Source organism: Sceloporus undulatus, chromosome 2, assembly GCF_019175285.1.
Source record: "Sceloporus undulatus isolate JIND9_A2432 ecotype Alabama chromosome 2, SceUnd_v1.1, whole genome shotgun sequence".
In the NCBI taxonomy this organism is placed as follows: Eukaryota; Metazoa; Chordata; class Lepidosauria; order Squamata; family Phrynosomatidae; genus Sceloporus; species Sceloporus undulatus.
In genome coordinates this window covers 148,088,754-148,101,937 of record NC_056523.1, presented here as the reverse complement: position 1 = coordinate 148,101,937, position 13,184 = coordinate 148,088,754, and the positions used below count along the sequence as shown (strand labels likewise).

Here is a 13,184-nt window from a genome sequence, read left to right as displayed (position 1 = left end):
CCCTTCTATTCGAATTGGCTCTGTATTTGAGCTCCAGTCTCATGTGTGATAAGGGCCAATCAGTGTCATCACTATCAGTGTCATTTTGAGTAAAGCTCAGAGGATGGTTTTCTCTGGTTGGGATATACACCCTAAAAGGAGAGAGCAGGTGCTCATATCTGAAGTCCCTGTAGCACTAAGAGATGCCCTAGACACTGCAACCTGTCTATCATGGCCACCCTTTCTTAGGCTCAGGTAGCACAGTATTGAGTGTGGTGTAGTGGTTTGAGCATTGGACTATGACTCTGGAGACCAAGATTCAAATCCCAGCTTAGCCAAACCCACTGGTTGACCGAGGGCAAGTCACACTTTCTCAACCTCAGAGGATGGGAATAGCAAGAAGAAATATACCAAAAAAAAACCCAATGAAGGGTCACTTTAGGGTCACTGTGAGTTGGGAAAGACTTGAAGGCACACATCAACAACAAAAGCACAGTTTCACCCCCCCCCCAAAAAAAAGAAGTTGGCCCCTTGATAACCCCCCCCCCCTTGACCATGGAGTCCTTCTGGTCATCAGCATGAATTGACTTTTGAATACAGAGGTGTAGGTTGAGATGCGGTGGACATTGCACCATGGAAAAGAGTTTTGAACCAGGAGTTACTGACTTCAATATGTGAATGAACAATTGCCTAAACCCATCACCATGTTAAAATCATTTGAAGAGGTCCAAATTGGGTTGATTTGACTTTTTCCAAGTCAAGTCAATTTCCAGCTAGCATTGTGCTTGTCCTCCCACTATTTTAATAGCCACTGTAGCATAACTTCCACCAGGTGGTGCTATTCTTTTAGCTCAAGAAGCTGAATTGGATGTGATAGAGCAAAGAGTGCATCAGGCGCACCTAGAGCATCTTCTCTTTGTTCATTCCCCTCCTTGTTTTGTGGCAAACCCATATTGACAGCTCTGTTAATTGTGCTAAGACTCTGTAGCTGCTGTGGCAATTTCATCTTGCAGAAAAGGAATATAGGCATGGTACATACCGCCAACAAGTGGCGTACCAGTGCCAATTCTAGGGTTAGGGACCACTCAGCAACCACATGGTCCCTAACCCTAGAAAGTGTGGGTGATGTAACAATGGCGACGCCCTGTATACACAGGTGCCGCCATTGTTATGTAAGCAACGCATGGCATCTGCACATCGCCACATGTTGCTTATGTAATGAGTGTGCCATTGGCGCACTCGTTACATCTGCCCTGCGACTGAAAAAGAACCCACTTTCCCTGGGTTCTTTTCCCTCCAGAGGGAAGCTGTGTGGTTTGGTGACTGCGACTTCCTTCCAGAGGATAGTAGGCAGTTGGCAGGCTGCCCTTTTCGGGCAGTCTGTCCCAGGCCATAGATTCCTGGAACAGAACTTTCTGACTCAAAATTGAACTTCTCAGAGAGTGGTGGAGTCTCCTTCTTTTGAGGTCTTTTAAACCTCAAAAGAGGCAGGATGGCCATCTGTCAGGAGTGATTTGATTGTGTCTTCTTGCATGGCAAGGGGTTGTAATTGATGGTTCTTGTGGTTTCTTCCAGTTCTGTGATTCTATAAACCATGAAAGCCCCCAGATTTTGGACTGCAAGCCTCATCAGTCCCAGCCAGCATGGCTAATGGTCAGGGATCATGAAGAATGGCTGAGTTGTAATCTGCTCTGCTGACAATACTCAATGGGTGAGACTGAAAACTAGTCTTTCCACTTCAATTGCTTAGGGCCATTCTAACTGTAGGATTCTTTAAAATTAAAATGTTGTCTGTTGATTGGGGTAGAGAGATGTTAAAGGGATCAGAGGAGGCACAGAAGGTGAATTTAACATGTTCTTCCATGGCTGTGGTCCTGAGGAGGAATCTTTCTCTAAAGGGCTGTTTTTTGTTTGGACTAGGAGGACTCCATGGGCTGCACAAGAAGTAATATCAACAGTGTCTGGTCTTTGAGAACTGCCTAGTGATGCTGTCTGCAAATGATGGTCTAGCTTAGGAAACCTATCATGGTTGCAGGGTCATTCATCTCTAAATGTCTGCTTCCTTCATGAGAAAACTGCAGGATCAAACAAAGGCTACCAAAGACGTGAAGGTAAAATAGAAGGGTTTTATTTGCCTCAGAACATGACCTGACCAGAGTACCATTTTCCTTTGGTGGTATAAAAACCACTAGGCTCTTATGGTTCCATACCGAAAGGCTAGCAATGCGGTTAGGAAAGAGATAGAAAGAGAATGTAGTATTAAAGGTGAGGTGGACAGTGTCTGCCTAATCTAGTACATGGACAAACACACCATTTGCTTCCCACCGTGTTCTCCATAAAAACCCTGTCTCTGTTGAATGTGGTGAAACCAGATAAATATCCCTTCCTGGCAAAGGCAGGAACATAATAGACAGAATTTGAGTGCAAGACTTAAGGAAGGGTGCCAGTAGGTTGTCACTAAATTAAACTAAGGACAGAGGGATGCTTTGCCACAATGCTTAGGCAAGTATAAGGCCTTTGAAAATAATAGTCCTAAGGATATGGAAAGGCGTTCTCAGTCTATTACCATGAGTCCTCCATTGTAGTCGTATTTGCAGGATCATATGAGAGCTTAGTTCAGGGAGGAGGAACGCATATTTAAGAGGACAGGTAGAAATTTAATGACTGAATGGCTCTCCAGTGATCAGAGAGTCATCAAGAAAGTACCATTAATGCATTTGGATCCTCTCTTCCTCAGACGAGATTAAGGATGGTTGTATCTGTCAGTTTTGCTTTCTCCTACATTTATTTTTTTTGAACTCTCGAATTCTTACTGTTCAGTTTACCAAGATATATGTAAATACTGATAAATTCATTTCAAAAACAACATTTTTGTACATGTACTCTGAGTCAAATTCAGTGGATGCAGCTATTCCCAATATGTCGCACCTACCTGCAATGTAGTTATTAAGGATGAGCCTAAAAGAGATGACAACCCTAATTCAATGTTAAAAAGCATGGTTCAATGTACCAGGAATCAAAACCAGACTTTCAGCCCCCCTTCCTGGATGGGCAAATCTGATAGTTATGTTTTTCTCAACTTTTTATTTATGTTAATCACAAGTTATTCCATATAATTTCTGTAGAGAATTGCAAATTTGGAATATTCTTATCAAAACCAAGCCAAACAAAATTCTCATCCATCCTTGGCTTAGCCCCTGACCCTGTACACTACAGAAACTTCTTCAACAAGCCCCAGCAGCAAGCTGCAGATTCCTACTTGCCCCCGCCAAAAACCGAACAAAATTGAGAGGGGCTTTCAAAAAGGATTAGACACAGATAGACAAGCATCAGTTCCCCACCCCACCCCTGCACAACACTCTTGAGTATGGAAGTTGGAGAGCACTCATTGTCCTTGTTTCTATTTTTTCTTTGGAAGCTTCTCTTTTGTGACCATATCGGAAAACTCTGCAATGGAAAAAGACAGTCAAAATGGGCAGGCCGGGGGAGCCAAAAATATTGTTTTAGATAGCAGTTTTCCAACTTTTGTCATCCCCTGCCTTTTTTTAAGTGAAGAGAATAAGGAAATGGCTCTTATACAGAGCATATGGTGTAATGATTTGAGCATTGGATTGCAACTCTGGTGACTAGGGTTCAAATCCCTGCTTGACCATGGAGACCCACAGCCTCAGAGGAAGGCAAGGGAAACTTCCTCTGAACAAATCGTGTCATAAAAGCCTCATAATATATTTTCCTTAGAGTAACCATAAGTAGGAAATTACTTGAAGGCACACAGCAACAACTTCATGATTTTGCAGGATTACCACTCAGCCTGCCCCACAAACCACAGGTTTCTCCTCAGCTTTGCTATGCTGTTCCAAATTTCTAACTCAAGATGAACCCATAGTCAGAAGCTATTTTCATTTTTGGACATCTGTCTTTAAGAAGACAGCAGCTCTAGTCATGTGGGGATCTAGACAAAGCACCTTACCAGTTGATGGCAATTATATGTAACAGGTCAGTGATTTCCCTGTTTATTTGTCTGTTGTGTGGCAGCTTGTCTCAATAGTTTCCCCTCCCCTCCTATAGTTTAAACCATTGATCTGAATCTCTGGTTTGAATTACACTTTGAGGACTAGATGTGATGATTAAGCAGTAGGCATGAATCCTAATTAAATTTCCCCATTTGCTCCTTGAGCTTCACATATTCCTCTGATTAGTGAACAGAGGAAACTGGCCTGGGCAAACCTGCCTAGTCTCACATAAGATAGGCCATTCTCTGTTTCAGGGAGACCAGAGACCCAGTACAAATGGTCAAAGAGCCCTTGCCTGGTATATTATTTGCCCACCTTGAAAATCAATCCGCCCATCACCATCTGCGTCAGCTGCTTGGATCACAGCTTCAGCCTCTTCATCTGATAGGGGCACCACTGGCACATTGCTGGGGACTGTGGATAGTATGTATCTGTGGACAAGTGAGAGGAGAATGGAGTCACAGAGAATGAAGCATGTGGCTGAGATTATTCTTCAAGGAGATAAAGCAAAGGGGACATACAGGTGCTTAGAAAAAGGATTATGCCCAATGCGTTTCAGAATAAATCTTCCATCAGTGGTACTCTTAAAATGACAATGTTCCACTTGGTCTGAAAACCCCAGTTTCTGCTCTTGTAAAATATTTTGTGCAGCAGCTGTTTAGGGACCAGGTTGAAAATGTTGGTTCAAGACTGTTCCTGGAGAAGGCTTTATTAAAAAAATAAAATGTCCTGGGCATATTAAAGCTTGCCCTATGCATTATTTTCTTGCTCCAATTGGTATCTTCCCATTTGCTTTTGATTCTATTCTTCTTCATTCAATATCATAAGCAAAGCTTCCTATTTGCATGATATTCTGACTATTTAAGTGTTTAAAATTTTAATGTTCTGCTTGTTTAGTATAGGCTTTATTGTGATCAGTTTTGTTGATCATTGTCATTGTTCCCTTTTTAATTGAGTAAATATATTTTTAATAATGATTGAACTGTTCTTTCATTTCTTAAGTGGATATCATGTTTCTTCTTTTCTGTTTTTCTGAGCCTGAGGACTTGGCAAAAAGGGGGTAAAGATGGGTTGACAACAGATTTTGATATAGGCACACTGGATCCTAGCCAGACTGGAGTTGAGACTGCCATGGTCGCTTTAGTCAATGATCTCCATCTGGGCATCAACAGGGGAAGTGTGACTTTGTTGGTGCTCAGTGGCTTTCGATACCATAGACCATGGTATCCTTCTGGAACGCCTGAGGGAATTGGGTATCAGGGGCACTGCGCTCCAGTGGTTCCAATCCTACCTCTTGGGTAGATTCCAGATGGCGCAGCTGGGGGACACTTGCTCTTCTAAGAGGGAACTCACATCTGGTGTCCCTCGGGGAGATATTTTGTCCCCCACTTTGTTTAACATTTACATGAAACCACTGGGAGAGATCATCCAGAGACACGGGGCACAGTGTTATCAGTACGCCAATGACACCCAAATATGCTTCTCTGTGTCTCCGACTGATTCAGTGACTAAGGATGGGGTCTTTCCTCTGAATGCCTGCCTGGAGTCGGTAATGGGCTGGATGAGGGAAAACAAACTCAGTTTGAATCCAGAGAAAACGGAAGTACTGGTAATAGGTTCCCCAGGCCTGGGGAAGGAAATTTGTCCACCTGTCCTGAACGGAGTCACACTTCCCCTGAAGGATGAAGTTCGCAGTCTAGGAGTACTTCTGGATTCGTCCCTGCAGTTGACATCTCAAGTAGATGCGACGGTCAGAAGTGCTTGCTATCAACTTCAGTTGATACACCAGCTGCGACCCTACCTGGGCCAAAGGGACCTTGAAACTGTGGTACATGCTCTGGTAACCTCTCATTTAGATTTCTGTAATGCGCTCTACATGGGGCAACCCATGTACCAAGCCTGGAAGCTTCAGCTAATACAAAACATAGCAGCCAGATTGGTCACTGGTGTTTCCAGGTTTGACCATATAACACCTATTCTGAAAGATCTGCTCTAGCTGCCTATTCACTTCCGAGCACAATACAAGGTGTTGGTTATTACCTATAAAGCCCTACATGGCTTGGGCCCGAGTTACTTGACGGACTGCATCTCCCCATATAATCCGCCCCGCACACTCAGAACAACCGGGAAGAACTTGCTAGAAACTCCATCATCTAAATATGCTATTACATCCCAGAGGGCCTTCTCAGTAGCAGCCCCACAAATCTGGAACAATCTTCCTGAGGAACTCCGCCTGATCACCCCCCTAGAAACATTCAAAAAGAAGCTAAAAACTTTCCTCTTCTGTCAAGCCTTCCCCTCTGGAAAATGAAGTTGTGTATTTTGATTTCATTAACCTTCTGCCTCACCCATTCGAATGATTGTTTTAGATTTGTATATTGTATATTATATATTGTGCTATTGGTTTTATCTATGTGTTTGTAACTGGTTTTAAATTTTGTGTACACCACTTTAATCTCTGGAAAAGCGGTATAGAAATAAAATTTTTAATTATTATTATTATTATTATTATTATTATTATTATTATTATTATATACTAAGGCGGGAAATGTAATAAAGTTTGTAGAAGTGGTGGATAAAACTGGGTTGGGCCGAGATGTTATGATGCTTGAGCTAAAGGACATGATGGTGCCTGTTTCCATTTCACACTCAGAACAGGACAATCTTAAGAAATAATGATTGAACAGTGTCCTCCACTGAATGAACCAGGCTAGATTAGGTGCACACAAGAGAAGGGAATGTGTGGAGAGCTCAGGAGGAACGCCCACTTTTGTATCTCCCAGCTCTGGGAGTTGCTTTACTCTTTCTAATGTTAGCAGTAGCTCTGGATAAAAAGTTTAACAGACATGCACCTGGTTATGCTAGGATGGCAAAAATGCATCCCTGGCCATTTCTCTCTTCTCTGTAATTATTTCAAACAGACTTTTGCTATCAGCGGCGGCGGCAGGGGCAGGCAGGGGCCGGCCAAAAGGCCTCTGCGGGCCGCATCTGGCCCATGGGCCGGAGGTTGCCAACCCCTGCTGTAGGGGGTTGTGTGTTGGACTGTGACTTTCGAGACCAGGGTTTAATTCCCAGCTCAGCCATGAAACCCATTGGGTGACCTTGGGCAAGTCACAGCCTCTGGGGAAAGCAAGGGCAAACCTCCTCTGAACAAATCTTGTCAAGAAAACTCTGTCACCATAAATGGCCATAAGTTGGAAAAGACTTGAAGGCACACAACAACAGCAACAAATTAATAAACAAAATAGATTGTTTCAATAGATTTGCACATTTATGTGTAAGCAATTGCTATAAATGTGAGATTGTTTGGTAATGGGTTTCACCAATTTTCGATCTTGTGTCTGAATCCTGGCAAGACCAGAAGTGGCTGGTTTCTAATGCGATGCTTTAAGATCTTAAGCAAATCATTCCCCATCTGAATATGCAAGGTTCTTTTCTACCTGATACTTTGCAATTAAAAATGAATCCATTGATATCACCCCCAAATTTTGTTTGCATGCATTTCTGCCCAAGTTGAACTTTTCCTGATGTTCATAGCAACTTAATGGCAAAGTTAATCTTACTTGATTTCATTCCATTCAATAAAGCCACTGCCATCCTTGTCAAGCAGTTGGAAGGCCTTACGCAAGTGCTTCTCCCTCTCATCTGATGTTAGAAACTTCTGCATATAGTCAAAGAACTTGGTATAGTTGAAGGAAGCTGCAACAGAAAATGTGGTTTTTAATGAAGAAACAATTTTGATAGGACAGTTCTACTTGGGACCTTAGAGAAATTAATAAATTCTGAAATCTCATATAGGAAACTGATATGAGCTATAGTATACAAAGGAAGCACTGGATTTAATGCTAGGTATGTGTGGATATGTGCAAGGGAGCAAGAATATAAGCATACATGTATATGTGTGCTTGTGCATGTCTGTCTAGGATGAGAATCAAGAGGTCCTCTAAATGTTGTTTAACTGTACTTATTATTATTTATCAACAACACAGCCAGTAGTGAAGAATGCTGGGGTCTGCAATCTAGCAGCATCTATAGGACCTCATTATTCCCATCCCTGATATATAGAGAGATTGTGTGTGTGTGTGTGTGTGTGTGTGTGTGAGAGAGAGAGAGAGAGAGAGAGAGAGAGAATGAACGAGACAGCAGCTTATAACAGCTCTTCGGTGTATATATATATATGTGTGTGTATATATGTATATATGTGTATGTGTGTGTGCGCGCACACGCACACACACACACACACACACTGTGATGTTGCATTCATCCTTCATATTTTAAAGGCAAGCTTCATGTTATACAAAAATGTGCATAATGTGGCCCTATTGGCCACTTTCTCTAAAGAGCATAGCAGTTTTGGAAGCAATGTCTGGTGGCAAGAAAGGTGTGCAACCCTTTCTCCATTTTTCATTCAATTCATACTAGAAATTACCAAATACCAACCTTCTGTCTATTTTACTTGTGGGCTTCCAAATGCATACTTGCTTGGCTATGGGGGAAGTAGTCAATGAGTGTGTGTATGTAAGAGACTTTTTGTTTTCCCTTATACATAGTGTTTGATTTAGACCATTTGAATCACTGTTTTTTTCTTAACTTCTTCCTTGTGTTGTTGTTGTTGTTATTATTATAGTTTAATAATAATAACTTTATTACGGCCATTTGGCCAGCACAATTACAAAATTCCAATTTAAAACACAACATAGGTTCATGTACAGGCAGATTGGAGAGTATAAACAAATTATTATAGTTTATTTCTATAGCACTGTAAATGTAAACAGTGCTGTACAGACAAATGATCAAATCAATAAAAATGAAACCTGCCAATGGCGTACAATCTACAAAATATGTATAAGACAATAGGTAATAATATAAAATAGAATTGGTTAAAATAAGCAGACAACAATTAAACAATTGTGAGCACCTACCTCTAGATTGGCACTTTTTTCTTAATGCCAATGTATATTTTATGATATTTGATTATGTTTCAGAGAACTGGAAACCTAGAGAATATTGTTGGAATGGGTATTGTGCTGGATTTACATGATTACATGATCCTCAGTAACTTCTGGAGGGATGCTGTATAACTTCTACTTCTGTCCTAAAGGACCTCTGCCCACAAAGTTCCAGAGCTCTCTGTCAGACCAGGCTGAATACCTCACCAAATCAGAAACCTCAGGATTCTGTAGGACAGAGCCATGACAATTAAAGGGGTGTCGAACTCTCCTATAGTTTTGACATGGTTAGTCAAACCAAAGAGAGGGGAACTGAAACCTGTGGTGCCCATTGTTCACTTGATTGTACCACTGTGGGACCCAGCATAATTGCACTTCCATATAGTTGTGCTATCAGTAAAAAGTAATGTATGAACAAGTAATCGGAGTATTTGTAATGCGCCACTTCTGGAGGGTGGAATTTTTATTGTTTGGATTACCAGTGACCCATGCTCCTGGAAAATGTAGAGAGTTGTAGTTTAAAAAGTACTTTCCCCAAGCAATCCCTGGAAACTTTTGAGATCTGCTTATACCTTTCATTTGCTGTAAATGCTTCACTAGTTACATTCACTCTAATTCCTTACCATGATGTCTCATGTCTGAAGGCAGCAAATCAATATCCTTGTCTGTCAGGGATGTACCCATGGCCAAGGCCATCTTCTTAACTTGGCAAGTGAAGTCGTCCCCCATGTTGTGGTTGCTTGCAAGAGAAATGGATGTGTGAGTCTACAGAAATGTCGTATCATTCCCGCATATCATCAATGCCACTCTAACTTAGGCTTTTCCCTTGACCCATCCTAACATCTCCTCAACAGTTTTCCTCTGCAGGCATGAAATAATAAAAGCATAGAAAGGAATAAAATACAGTCGGCCCTTCTTATACACTGATTTTTTATACACGGATTTAAGCATACACGGTTTGAAAATGTTCCAAAAAAGTATAAATTTACCTTGATTTTCCATTTTTTATAAGGGACACTATTTTGCTATGTCATTATACTTAATGGGACTTGAGCATACACGGATTTTGTTATACACGGGAGATCTTGGAACCAAACCCCAGCGTATAACAAGGGTCCACTGTACCAATAACTGAACATTACTATGCAGCTGGCAGGACTGCTTCACAATACTACTGATAGTGAACATTTCATTGTTGAAATCCCACCACATACACATACCTTAAATCCTTACCAAAGTTTTAAAAATACAGTAGGAACCTTGGTATTGGTTCCAGAACCCCCTGTGGATACCAAAATCCATTGATACTCAAGTCCCATTAAATACAATGGATACTAAAATGGTATTTCTTATATAAAATGGTAAAATCAAGGTTTTACATTTTATATTTTTTTGAATATTTTCCAACCATGGATGCTTGAAGCCCTAGATAAGAAGGGCCAACTGTAATCAGTCCACTCGGAGGGGAATACTGATTCTTATGTATCCAAATGAGCACCACCCATGCACAACAAGCAATACATTTATATAATAATAATAATAATAATAATAATAATAATAATAATAATAATAATAATAAGTTTTATTTATAGACCGCTATTCCGCAATGATCATAGAGGTGTACAGTAAAAATTGAATACAATACAAATATAAGGTGACAGTTAAAGGAGGGAGAAGTCTCGTCCCTCAGGCAGTCCCCGATGTTGCTGGGTCTGCCTGATTGCTCCCTCTGAGGCCAAGATGACAGTTACAAGAGGGAGGAGCCTCTTCCTTCAGACAGTCCCCGATGTTGCTGGGTCTGCCTGATCGCTCCCTCTGAGGCCAAGATGACAGTTACAAGAGGGAGGGGCCTCTTCCTTCAGGCAATCCCTGATGTTGCTGGGTCTGCCTGATCGCTCCCTCTGAGGCCAAGATGACAGCTGAAAGAGGGAGAAGCCTCTTCCTTCAGGCAGTCCCTGATGTTGCTGGGTCTGCCTGATCGCTCCCTGAGGCCGAGATGACGTTAAGAGGGAGGGGCCTCTTCCTTCAGGCGTCCCTGATGTTGCTCGGGTCTGCCTGATCGCTCCTCTGAGGCCAAGATGACAGTTACAAGAGGGAGGAGCCTCTTCCTTCAGGCAGTCCCTGATGTTGCTGGGTCTGCCTGATCGCTCCCTCTGAGGCCAAAGATGACAGTTAGGAGGGAGGCTTCTTTCTTCAGGCAGTCCCTGATGTTGCTGGTCTGCCTGATCGTCCCTCTGAGGCCAAGAGGACAGTTGAAAAGGGAGGGGCCCTTCCTTCAGTCAGTCCCTGATGTTGCTGGGTCTGCCTGATCACTGCTCCCTCTGAGGCCAAGATGACAGTTGAGGAGGGAGGGGCCTCTTCTTTCAGGCAGTCCCTGATGTTGCTGGGTCTGCCTGATCGCTCCCTCTGAGGCCAAGAGACAGTTAAGGAGGGAGGGCCTCTTCCTTCAGGCAGTCCCTGATGTGCTGGGGTCGTGCCTGATCCCCCTCTGAGGCAAGATGACAGTGAAGGAGGGAGGGGCCTCTTCTTCTCAGGCAGTCCCGATGTTCTGGGTCTGCCTGATCGCTCCCTCTGAGGCCAAGATGACAGTTAAGGAGGAGGGGCCTCTTCCTTCAGGCAGTCCCCATGTTGCTGGGTCTGCCTGATCGCTCCCTCTGAGGCCAAGATGACAGTTAAGGAGGGAGGCCTCTTCCTTCAGGCAGTCCCTGATGTTGCTGGGTCTGCCTGATCCCTCCCCTGAGGCTAAGATGACAGTTAAGGAGGGAGGGGCCCTTCCTTCAGGCAGTCCATGTTGCTGGGTCTGCCTGATCGCTCCCTCTGAGGCTAAGATGACAGTTAAGGAGGGGGGGGCCTCTTCCTTCAGGCAGTCCCTGAATGTTGCTGGGTCTGCCTGATCGCTCCCTCTGCTTATACCGCTTATCAGTGCACTTAAGGACTCCCTAAGTGGTTCACAAAGTGTAAGCTAATTGCCTGCAACAAGCTGAGTGCTGATTTTAGCAACCTCGAAAGGATGCAAGCCTGAGTTGAACTTGAGCCCTTGGCTGGGACTGAACTTGCAACCTTGTGGTTTGTGAGTGAGTGGCTGCAGTACAGGCATTTAACCACTGTGCCACCAGGGCTCCTTAGGTACAAAGAGATGTACCAACAGGTTTATGAAAAACCATTTGTACAAGTTTAGAGAAAAAACATCAGGAGGGAGGGGTTCCTCCAAAGATTCCAATACGAACTAGGAATCTATAGTAGTGATGGAATCCAGAATCCAGAATTCTGTTGGGTGGGAGAAACAGAAAATCTGTGTGAGAAAGAAAATGAAATGGAGTATTCTGGAAGAGGGAATGGCTGACTGGTTGTCTGGCTGACTCAGCATACTACCACAAAAATGGTTATAGAACTGCAGCTTTCATAATTCTGCACCACTGATGATACTAGTTGTGTTTTAGAGGCGTTTATCACACTGAGGTTATTGGAGCTAAGATCAGGGGTGAGTGCGGGTCGAATGATGCGAATTGACGTCATAACGTGGCTGTTTTATCACACCTGGTTGCCCATCCGTTGCCCTTCCGAATCGAGGGGGAATCGAATCCAAGGAAGTCACGTGATGCAGATTCAGGCAAAACGGAGTGAGTGCAAATTGTATTTCCACACCAGTGCATACCATGGGGGATTCAACGATTCGAATTGGGACTGTTGTGCATGCTCAGTGGGGCTCTGGACACATCCTGAACCTTTGCACTTCTGGGGTGAAGAAGGGAGCCTGTCTCCACTTTCACGGGAATGACAGCTTCCCCTTTCTTCCTCCCTTCTAGTTTCCCATCCCTGGCAGCCAAATTCAAAGGGTCCTCCGTGTCAGAGCCCCCATCCATTTCATCCACATCTACATCTGTCCTCTTGTCATTCTCCTCATCTATTCCATCTACATCTCTCCTTCCCTTTGTAGCAGTTGCCTTCTCTTAGGTTGCATCCACACTGGGGAGATAATCTGGTTTAACTCCAGTTTAACTGTCCTGACTTAGTGCTATGGAATTCTGGGAACTGCAGTGTCCTGAGACATTGAGCCTTCTCTGCCAGAGAGCTCTGGTGCCTCAGCAAACTAATAACTTAAATTATTATTATTATTATTATTATTGTTGTTGTTGTTGTTGTTGTTGTATTATTTTAAAATAAATTATTATTTTAAAATAAATTATTATTTTAAAATAATAAATTATTATTATTATTTTAAAAATAAATTATTATTACTATG

General features: G+C 42.8%; 1 protein-coding gene across 1 annotated transcript; it reads right to left on the bottom strand.

The window, feature by feature from the left end:
* Positions 1-2,641: 2,641 nt before the first annotated feature.
* On the bottom strand, positions 2,642-9,670 carry PVALEF (parvalbumin like EF-hand containing). Its single transcript, XM_042454860.1, has 4 exons — positions 9,565-9,670; positions 7,556-7,691; positions 4,308-4,423; positions 2,642-3,426 (listed from the first exon to the last, which is right to left on the bottom strand). The coding sequence occupies exons 1-4, from the start codon at positions 9,668-9,670 to the stop codon at positions 3,380-3,382; spliced, it is 405 nt and encodes a 134-aa protein (XP_042310794.1). The 3' UTR covers positions 2,642-3,379.
* Between the last annotated feature and the right edge of the window lie 3,514 nt (positions 9,671-13,184).